General features: G+C 35.4%; 1 protein-coding gene and 1 long non-coding RNA gene across 2 annotated transcripts; one reads left to right on the forward strand and one right to left on the reverse strand.

The window, feature by feature from the left end:
- Positions 1 to 464: 464 nt before the first annotated feature.
- Positions 465 to 2,984, forward strand: LOC140976741 (protochlorophyllide reductase-like). The gene is made up of 5 exons (XM_073441030.1): positions 465 to 623; positions 765 to 854; positions 1,423 to 1,954; positions 2,194 to 2,552; positions 2,654 to 2,984. Exons 1-5 carry the CDS (start codon positions 570 to 572, stop codon positions 2,807 to 2,809), a joined length of 1,191 nt encoding a protein of 396 aa, XP_073297131.1. The 5' UTR covers positions 465 to 569; the 3' UTR covers positions 2,810 to 2,984.
- Positions 1,169 to 1,455, reverse strand: LOC140976742 (uncharacterized). The gene is made up of 2 exons (XR_012175310.1): positions 1,325 to 1,455; positions 1,169 to 1,259 (listed from the first exon to the last, which is right to left on the reverse strand). It is a non-coding gene; the product is annotated as an uncharacterized lncRNA (long non-coding RNA).
- Positions 2,985 to 11,440: the final 8,456 nt, after the last annotated feature.

Raw genomic sequence — 11,440 nt, forward strand, 5'->3', positions numbered from 1 at the left:
AAATGTTTGAATATATTCGCAAGTTATTCAAATTATTTTTCAGACATTAAATTTAGAGAATGAAAGGTTTGAAAGCTTGAAAAGCCCGAAAAATTCGAAATATATATATTTAATATATAATCATATGATATTATATTAATAAAATATTAAGGTTTGTGAGCTGTTTATAAACTATCGAACAAAGTAATTTTAGCTCGAGTTCGGTTAAAAAAAGTTCAAACACGTTCGAGTTCAACTCGAATTCGATAAGTTCAAATATAAAAAAAATATTTATCCAATCAGTTCGAAAAACTCGTGAAAGTAATCGATTTATTTACAACTATAACCCAACTATGTTTTTAAAATAAAAATATCACTGAGCTATTTTTTAAAAAATATCAATGAGTGAGAATCCAGCTTGAAGCGCTGATTGGACAAAATAAGGTAAAGTGGGCCATAGTCTTAAATGAGAATCCACACTTATCCCTTCTCCCAACATCCTAAGACGGTGTTCTTATAACTCCCCCGGTAACACACACACTAAACCCACTCCAAAACACACACTCACTAATCCTTCACTTAATGCAACTATGTCTCTCCAAGCAGCTTCCTTGGTTTCATCGACACTTTCCATTCCGAAAGAGGTACACAAGATTCACTCAAATGGGGATGAAAGACATATTGCTTTTCTTGTAATAATTATACAGTTTATACCTGCAGAAGTTTATGGGTTGAAATTATAAATTATTGAATTTTTTGTTGTGTTGTTGAATGAATTTTGGTAGAACAAGGCAAGTGGTTTAAAAGAGACGTCCCTTTTTGGAGCTTCATTGCCACTCTCTCTTAAAGCTGAATGCAACTCATCTTTGAACAAGGTAAATATATTATATATTTATTTTTGAAAATGGGTGATTCATTATGTCTTTTCATTGCAGTTTTGGAACAATAAAATTACATCAAATCTTGTTGAAAGGATGATTCTTGGAATACTTTGATTTGGTAGATTGCACTTCATTTTGGTAGTTGGAGGGTGCTATTGAAAAGATTGATTCTTGGCATGGAAGGGTATCCTAGAAAGTAGGGTGATTTTGTGGGTATGGAATTTCATAATTTATATACCTTGAGATTTTTTCAAATTACACCAACCCTTTATCGAAAATCATCTCTATTATCCAGAGTGATCCAAGTATACGCTTAATTAGATAAAAATCTATATCTCTAATGATCCTACAGCTCAAACATTTTGAACACTGAAACAGTCATTTCATTTGTTTTACTACCTGGATGGCTACGTTGGACAAATGTAATTGTAGCTTACACAGACTCAACAATATCCTATGGAAACGGTGGTTACGAATTGATGCTATCCGAAAGTTGGATTCTTTTGTGGAAACATTTTGAATCTTTGTGGTTTTACTCGTAATGATGAAGTTAAGAATGCAGGAATTAAGAAAGAAGCTGGCAAATGGACCAATTAAAGCACAAACGATAGCTACAGCTCCATCCATCAATCAGGCTTCAACAGAAGAGAAGAAAACTCGAACCAAAGGCACCGTCGTAGTCACCGGAGCCTCCTCAGGATTAGGCCTTGCGGCTGCAAAGGCTCTTACCGAAACAGGAAAATGGCATGTTATCATGGCCTGCAGGAATTTTCTTAAGGCCGAAAGAGCTGCGAAATCAGTTGGCATTGCTAAAGAAAACTACACAGTCATGCATCTTGACCTTGCCTCTCTTGAAAGTGTCCGGCAGTTTGTTGATGCTTTTCGACTTTCGGGGAGGCCGCTTGACGTGCTGGTTTGCAATGCCGCCGTTTACTTCCCAACTGCTAAAGAGCCGACATGTACTGCTGAGGGGTTCGAGCTCAGTGTTGGCACAAATCATCTTGGTCATTTCCTTCTTTGTAGGTTGCTATTGGAAGATCTGAAAAAATCAGATTATCCACAGAAGCGCCTCATTATTGTTGGTTCCATTACAGGTACTGCTCTGAGTTCATTTCATAGTCTTTCTGTTTTTTCCTTGGTTGAAATCAAGACCGAAGGTGTCTTGTCTCAATATGTGAATCATCATCATAACTGTGTTACATTCCGCATTGACCGTTTGGCAAGATGCAAAGGATTTTTGTAGTTCTTAAGAATGATATTGCTTCACTGGTAATGAGTTTCATCCATTTGTAATGTGAAACACTTAAGTGATTTTTCTTTTTGCTCTTGATAGGTAACACGAACACCTTGGCTGGAAACGTGCCACCAAAGGCCAACTTAGGGGATTTAAGGGGACTTAGAGGAGGTTTGAATGGAGTAGGCAGCTCATCCATGATAGACGGTGGCGAATTTGATGGTGCCAAAGCCTACAAAGACAGCAAAGTCTGCAACATGCTGACTATGCAAGAGTTTCACAGGCGTTTTCACGAGGAAACTGGCATTACCTTCGCATCGCTCTACCCTGGATGCATCGCTGAAACGGCACTATTCAGAGAACACATTTCACTTTTCAGGATTCTCTTCCCACCTTTCCAGAAGTATATCACCAAAGGTTATGTCTCTGAAGCAGAAGCTGGACAAAGACTTGCACAGGTTAGTCAAAACACGAAGCCCAAGAAGCTGATTTTCATTCTCCATCCAAAGTCCCCCAAAACCAACTAATATAAATACTTAAATATTATCGTCAAATTCAGGTTGTTAGTGATCCAAGCCTCTCAAAGTCGGGTGTATACTGGAGCTGGAATAACAACTCGTCGTCTTTTGAGAATACCCTCTCGAAAGAAGCCAGTGATGCTGAGAAAGCAAGTAAACTGTGGGAAATCAGCGAAAAACTCGTTGGATTGGCTTGATGCAGTTCCGAAATCCATCTGTTTTGGAGAATAGTTTTACATAGAGAAAGAAACTTCTGTTCTAAATTCAAGCTGTAAGAAGTGAAAATCCCATGTGGCAACTGCAATATTTGTTTTTGTCATTGTAATCAGCTGACCTGGATTCATGTTTGAATTTTAAAGAACAGTTGGTACATGTCAAAATTCGCAGTGAAAGAAAAATATCTCGAAATTCAAGTTATGTTGTGGCTCTTCGGATTTAAGAATGGGTCCAAGAATTTAGTTGTTTGATATGCTACTTAAGCCATTCTGGCTCAGTCGAGGGGTGATCGGTACTGTGCTCAACCATGCTGAATAGTGAATCAACCTCTAGCCTTGCTTCAATTTGAAAATGCAACGTCTACGAATGAAACAAACTGCAAATGATACAATACAAGATGTACCAGAAACAAACTGAGAAGCTCACTCATTCTTTGGACAAAATGGTCAGTATATCGTCCTCAGCAAAACTGAGAAGCTTACTCTTTCGATTTGCAAATTTTTTCGAACTATTGTTATTTATTTCTATATCAAATACATACTCTACAGTATATATTGATTATATATTCTAAGTAATACTACAAATCAACTATATTAATGTTCAAGCGTGGTTACTTATCATTAAAAATTTAGTCCATTCTTCATAATACTATATATCATATAATATCATTATTTACACTAAATTTTATAAAAATAATAAAGACCAGACATAACCTGCAAAATAATAGAAGTATGACCCAAGCTCGACTCTTTCACAAACCTGGTTCTATAGTATCATGAAATAGAGGGGCAAAACATTGGCCCGAAATGCGAGAAAATAACTAGCCAACTCGTTATGAAATGAGGCTAGATCTCTCACACTTCCGCATGTACACTAACCACATGAACAAGGACGGAAATTTTTCAACTCATCCCATTGAGACTTCAATTTCATGAAATAAGCAGCAATCTAAGTCTGATTTTGTGAGAGAGTAAGCAACTCGCGTCGAAGCTCAAAAATTCAAGGACCATTGCTTTGTTGGAAGCGGACGCGAAGATCGTTTCAAATGTCAGAAGCAAAATCAGAAAACATGATGCTCGTAGAGATCTCCTTAGTGACAGAATTGAGTAGCCATGAAATCACAATATTATTGTTGCGCGTCCAGGAAATGAGGAGGTTGTGAGATGTACCATAAGGTTTCGAGATAGATCCATCGATGAACCCCAGTTTGTTCTTGACTGACGCGTAATTGACGCCAGTGAGAGGCTGAGACATCAGCGAGAGGCCCGGTCCATCACTATGATGTAGAAAATAAGGACTCAATGGATAATCAGCGACGGAACGGCCTTTAGACGGATTAGCAGTTCCTGAAATGAACGACGCCATGAATGAGAAGAGAAATACAGGAAGCAGAAATGAGAAATCCAGCATAGATCGCAAACGCGGAGACCGAGATTACTTTCGCCGGAATTGTCAAGCGAGTGGGCGGCGGTTGCATAAATATACTATTGATACCATATTACAAAAAGAGAATGAATGTGGATTGAAAAGATAACTTCCATTGAATGATGAGTTTACTCCTGTTAGTAGCTTATATACACGTGTATTATGGTAACTGAATCTCACTATATTATATACAACAATTTATATATAAATATAGTTAATATACAAACTAGCAAGCAAGTACAATATCAATGCAAAAAAGTTCACGGGGAAATAAAACTCTTTAATCCATGTATAAAAAGCAAAAACAACATATTCCATTTAAGATAATGTTCAGTAACGAAACTATGAAAGAGAATAAATTAATTCATCTTCGCTTTTGTATCTTCATGTACTCTAGTCTGTTGGGATGCAACCAAAGTCCCACATTAGAAGATCTAGAGAAAAATCATGGGTTAATAAAGATGGAATGATATCTCCATTGATATGAGGCCTTTTGGGTGGTTACAAAAGCAAAACCATGATGGTTAAAACCCAAAGTGGACAATATCATACCAGTGTGGAGATATCTGGATTCCATTGGTCCTAACAAGTGGTATCAGAGCCACGGTCTAGATCGAGCCGTGTGGGTAGAATTCTCGATACCTAAACGGAGGTGAGGGCTCCTTGTAAAAATCCTTGATTAAACTATCGAGGTGGTTTATGCTCCCAGTATTCATGTAAGGCGTGCGCTCCAACGCAGTGAAGTGGAGTAACCTCGATTGGAGGACGAATAAGGCTTGAAGGGAGGCTCGGACCATGAAAATAATAGTGGAACTTCGTTTGAGGGGAGGATTGTTGGGATGCAACCAAAGTCCCACATTGGAAGATCTAGAGAAAGATCATGAGTTAATAAAGATGGAATGATATCTCCATTGGTATGAGGCCTTTTGGGTGGTTCTAAAAACAAAACCATGATGATTAAAATCCAAAGTGGACAATATCATACCAGTGTGCAGATATCTGGATTCCATTGGTCCTAACATAGTCAAGGTCAACAAAGAGAAATGAAGGGAGCGGGAGCACTTCTTTATCGAAATGAGGATAGGCATTGGAAGTAGCAGTCGCTTGGAAAAAAAAGCAAGTAATAATAAAACAAAGAAGGTGTACGGCATATACACTGTGAACACTTGACGGAATTCAATCTCATCGTCCATAAAAATAAAGGACCAAAGCAAAAGGGAAGTACAAGGAGGATAAAAAGGAAATGTTGCGAGCTAATAAATTGGCTTGGATCCTAACATTTTATAATGGTTTTGTAATGACTTCAGATGGCACAACTCACAAGGAGACCAGATATACTAACTTATCAAAGACGTGAAAAGTGACAAAGGCAGCAAAGGAGGGTCTTCTAGATGTCTCTGAAAACCTAAATCAAGAATCAAAAGGCAATTGTAAGGTAGCCCTTCATTATCAACTAAATTCAGGAAGACATGCAGTACAATGAAAATAAATTTCACAAAACAGCGGTTCGTAAAGAAAGGTGAAGAAAATAAAATGCACAAGGCTACAAGCGTAAAGACAGTCACGAAATAGAGTACAAGGAAAATATATTCAACTATTGGATACATATGTTAACTCCATGGTATTTCTGGCATCTTACCAACTATAAAGTATTCTATAAGAATTGAGATACTTGAAGTAAAATCTATTTGTCTAACTCCTTCAAGATAGGAAGGGATGAAACTCCTAAAAATTTCCTAACCCTTCTCCGCACTGCCAAACTAGAAAATAACTTGTTCCCGTAATACACGAACATACATGATAACGCTTCGTATCATATGCATCAATTGATAAGTCATACACACGGAGAATGACATAACAATAAGCCAATGATTCATAAATATTCAATGTAATTTTCCAAAAAATAATTATTAAACCTATTAGATAGTACCTTCAAAAAGCCAATCAGAACCACAGCGAGAAACTGTGAGCATAGACGTCATCAATGCCGACGCAGTGGCTGTATGTTACGGTTGCATCGACTCCAAGCATACACTCATTTCAGCAGTACACCTTATTCCAATTTGTCCAAAGCAAACGAGAACAAACAAGTTATTAAAGGAATACATAAATTAACTATCGTCTTATCAGTATAAGTTGGAATTTGAATTTGACTCAGTTCGTAATTTGCATTTACAGAAAAATGGAAGTACCGAAAGACGCGGTGTGCGAGCGGACTTCTGGAAGGCGAGCCTGGTGGCGGCGTTACGGGTGGTTGGTGATCGGAAAACGGATTTGACCGTAGTTGACGTGACCGCGATGTTCATTTCTTTCAAAATTTTAGAAGAACGAAGTTGAAGAGATTATTGTCCCGCGCGCGCAGGGTTTCAAGGCATGTAAAACAAAGTCCTTGGAAAAATATTTAATTTATATTCCAAATAATCAAGCCAAATTCTAATATGTTTGAAAATGTTCTAACTTCTACGGTTCTTCGTGACTTTAATAATATTTTATTTATTATTACTATTAGTATATAATTTTTATATATTATGCTTTTAAATATTTATTTTTAAATAATATAACTTACGAATATTTCGCGTTTGACTCAAACTCGAGCTCTACTCAATAAAAAGCCGATCGTTCGTTAAATTTTTTAGATAAAACCTAGCTCAAAATTGCATTTAGATAATGTAATGTAAGTAGGCATTGACAAAAAGTTTGTGGCTATATCTTGTCACATTAAAATTAGGTTTTACGACAAATTAAATCGGCCTAAATAATAATAATATGATTAAAGTTTGATATATTTTTTGAGTTGGACTTCAACGAAAAATTCATTTAGCTCGAAACTCAAAAAAAAAAAATAGATTTAAGTTTGTTCGATTTAAAATTCGAGTTCGATTTATTTGCTTCAAACTGAATTATCGAGTTTTATCAAATGGAGTTCCTATCTGGATTTTTCAGTTTCTATAATTTTTAGTACATCCATAAATTGATATTTATAAAATATTAAAGTTCACAAATAACATGTGAATAATTGAACAAATAATATAGACTCAATTTATATTAAACAAATAGTATCTTCTTTTTTATTTGTCTTCTAATTTTCAATGTTTCTATAATTATTCAATAATTAGTTTTTCATTTTTTTGATGAATTTGGATCATAAAGAGATTCAAAGACAATGGACAAAAGTCACTAAACTCTAGGAGTGTCCGAGGACATGAGCTACTTGAAATAGTACGACGGAAATCGTATGTTTAGATCAATCTATTATCAGAATAACTGATTTAAAAAAATACGTAGAATCGGACATGAATATCACATATTTGATACAGTGATGACCATTGAATGTGTGAATGCCGTTATGGTAATATCCAATAGTAGGATATCAATCTATCATTTATCTATTGAGTACGTTTCTTGTGAAAGGGTCTCACGAATCTTTATCTGTGAGATGTGTGAACCCTAACGATATTCACAATAAAAAGTAATATTCTTAGTATAAAAAATAATATTTTTTCATGAATGACCCAAATAAGAGATCCGTCTCACAAAATACGATCCGTGAGACCGTCTCACATAAATTTTGCCTTATCCATTTGTCATAATTTGCAAAATGGGATGGTTTTCACATTATTTTATTTTGAAAAAACTTTTCTAACTGTTGTGAAAAAGTAAAAATTTACGGTAAAAAAGTAAAAATCTCAAACTCTCAAAATTATCACACTACACACTTTATAATATTTTTCTCTCAACTCAATTGTGTTTTTCTTCACAAATGAGAGATCTATTTATAGAAAATTTTTACAAATAATCCAAAAATAAAATACATCATTACCTACATCATCACACACTAATTTTCAATATTCAACACCTAATTTTACCTAATTTTCAACATTCAACATTCACATTTTCAACACAAATATTTAACACATTTTTAAATAATTTTTCAACACTCCCCCTTGTGATGATGATCATAATGATTGTATACATTACGTGTTTTTATACTGCCTCGTTAAAAACCTTACTAGGAAAAACCCATTGGGATAAAAACCATAGTAAGGGAAAAAGAGTGCAGTCACGTAAACTCCCCCTCATGTTGACACGAACAATTCTTCACAAATTTCGTAGATTGCGCATCCCAATATTATATATGTGCTTTCTGAATATTGTCGTAGGAAGTGCCTTTGTGAAGAGATCTGATGAGTTTTCACTTGATTGAATGTGACGAACATCAATACATTTATTCTTCTCAAGCTCCTTGGTGAATGCGAAGAACTTAGGAGGAATATGTTTAGTTCTGTCGCTTTTTATGTATCCTTCTTTCATTTGAGCAACACATGCAGCATTATCTTCATATAGTATCACAGGCTTCTCGTCGAATGATAATCCGCATGAGATTTGGATATGTTGAGTCATTGATTTTAACCACACACATTCACGGCTTGCTTCATGTAGTGCAATAATCTCGGCATGATTTGATGAAGTTGTTACAAGTGTTTGTTTCTGTGAACGCCAAGAAATTGCAGTGCCTCCACGAGTAAATACATATCCAGTTTGAGAACGTGCTTTGTGTGGATCAGATAAGTATCCAGCATCGGCATAACCAATTATACTTGGATTAGCATCTTTTGAATACAAAAGTCCCAAGTCTGTCGTTCCTCGTAGATAACGGAATATATGTTTAATTCCGTTCCAATGTCTCTTTGTTGGATATGTGCTAAATCTTGCCAATAAATTTACGGCAAAAGATATATCAGGCCTTGTACAATTTGTAAGATACATAAGGGCACCGATAGCACTTAGATATGGTACTTCTGGACCAAGAATATCTTCATCATCTTCACATGGACGGAATGGATCCTTTTCTATGTTTAATGATCTAACAACCATTGGAGTACTTAAAGGATTTGATTTGTCCATATTAAAACGTTTAAGGATCTTTTCTGTATAATTTGTCTGGTGAACAAATATTCCACATTCTTTTTGTTCAATTTGTAAACCCAGACAATACTTGGTTTTTCCAAGATCCTTCATTTCAAATTCTTCTTTCAAGTATGACACAACTTCTTGAATTTCCTTATTTGTTCCAATGATGTTTAAATCATCAACATATACAGCAATAATTACGCATCCGGATGTTGTTTTCTTAATGAAAACACAAGGGCATATTGAATTATTTACATATCCCTTTTTCATCAAGTGATCACTTAGCCTATTATACCACATTCTGCCGGATTGCTTCAACCCATATAATGATCTTAGTAATTTCACAGAATAACATTCTCTGGGTTTTGAACTTTGTGCTTCAGGCATCTTAAATCCTTCAGGGATTTTCATATATATATTACTATCAAGTGATCCATATAAGTAGGCTGTAACAACATCCATAAGACGCATTTCTAAATTTTCAGATACTGCCAAGCTAATCAAATACCGAAACGTAATTGCATCCATCACAGGAGAATACGTTTCTTCATAATCAATTCCAGGCCTTTGAGAAAAACCTTGTGCAACAAGTCGAGCTTTATATCTTACTATTTCATTTTTCTCATTTCGCTTTCGAATAAAAACCCATTTGTATCCAACAGGTTTTACACCTTCAGGTGTAAGGACTATAGGTCCAAAAACATTACGTTTATTTAGCGAATCCAATTCAACCTGGATGGCATCTTTCCATTTTATCCAATCCTGCCGATTTTTACATTCACCAAAAGATTTTGGTTCATGATCTTCATTATCATTTATGATGTCGATTGCCACATTATAAGAAAATATATCATCAATTTCTTCTATATCTTTTCGGTTCCATATTTTTCCAGTATTAATATAATTGATAGAGATTTCATGATTCTCGTCAGTTTGTGGTTCTGACAAAACATTTTCATCATCATGTGTTTCTTCAGGAACATCATTCTCTATTTTGTGATCATTATGTGTTTCTTCAGGAACATCATTCTCTATTTTGTGATCATTGTGTTTCTCTATGAATTTTCTTTTTCGAGGATTTTTATCCTTGGAACCAACTGGCCTTCCACGCTTCAGGCGTTTAATGACATCATGACTATCTTCAATTTGTTTCTTCGGAATTTCAATTCGAGCAGGGGCATTTGCAGCATGTATATATGATTTAGTTACCCCTTTTGTGTCTGCAAATGCATCTGGTATTTGATTTGCTATTCTTTGCAAGTGCACAATTTGCTGTACATCTTTTTCACATTGTTTTGTTCTTGGATCCAGATGTAACAATGATGATACATACCATGTAATTTCTTTTTCGGTATGTTTCTGTTCTCCCCCTAACATTGGGAAGATTTCCTCATTAAAATGACAATCAGCAAAACGTGCTGTGAACACGTCGCCTGTCTGTGGTTCAAGATATCGAATGATCGATGGACTATCATAACCAATATAAATTCCAATCTTTCTTTGAGGTCCCATTTTCTTTCGTTGAGGTGGTGCAATAGGCACATACACCATACATCCAAAAATTCTCAGATGAGAAATGTCTGGTTCTTTACCAAATGCAAGCTGCAATGGGGAGTATTTATGATATGCACTTGGTCTGATGCGAATTAATGAAGCAGCATGTAAAATTGCATGTCCCCATATAGAAATAGGGAGCTTTGTTTTCATAATCATTGGTCTAGCAATCATTTGCAGACGTTTAATCAATGATTCAGCCAATCCATTTTGAGTATGTACATGAGCAACAGGATGCTCAACAATGATTCCCATAGACATACAATAATCATTGAAAGTCTGGGAAGTAAATTCACCAGCATTATCAAGTCTAATTTTCTTGATTGTATAATCGGGAAATTGATTCCTCAATTTTATTATTTGAGCAAGTAATCTTGCAAATGCAACATTTCGAGTTGACAATAAACATACATGTGACCATCTGCTGGAGGCATCAATCAATACCATAAAGTATCTGAATGGTCCACATGGTGGATGGATTGGTCCACAAATATCACCCTGAATACGTTCAAGAAACATTGGTGATTCAGTTTGGATTTTGGCTGGTGATGGTCTTATAATAAGTTTTCCAAGAGAACATGCTTTACATTGAAACTTATTATTCTGAAAGATCTTCTGGTCTTTCAATGGATGACCATGTGTATTTTCTATAATTCTTCGCATCATTGTTGAACCAGGATGTCCTAATCGATCATGCCAATTGGTTAATATTGAAGAATTAT

The sequence above is a fragment of the Primulina huaijiensis genome, chromosome 5 (assembly GCF_012295235.1).
Source record: "Primulina huaijiensis isolate GDHJ02 chromosome 5, ASM1229523v2, whole genome shotgun sequence".
Taxonomy (NCBI): Eukaryota; Viridiplantae; Streptophyta; class Magnoliopsida; order Lamiales; family Gesneriaceae; genus Primulina; species Primulina huaijiensis.

What these genes read in the sequence shown, in the direction of transcription:
- LOC140976741 (XM_073441030.1), top strand. Translation starts at nt 570, where the DNA reads ATGTCTCTCCAAGCAGCTTCCTTGGTTTCATCGACACTTTCCATTCCG. An exon ending in GCAACTCATCTTTGAACAAG is followed by an intron (nt 855 to 1,422) that starts GTAAATATATTA and finishes TTAAGAATGCAG; the next exon opens with GAATTAAGAAAGAAGCTGGC. An exon ending in TATTGTTGGTTCCATTACAG is followed by an intron (nt 1,955 to 2,193) that starts GTACTGCTCTGA and finishes TGCTCTTGATAG; the next exon opens with GTAACACGAACACCTTGGCT.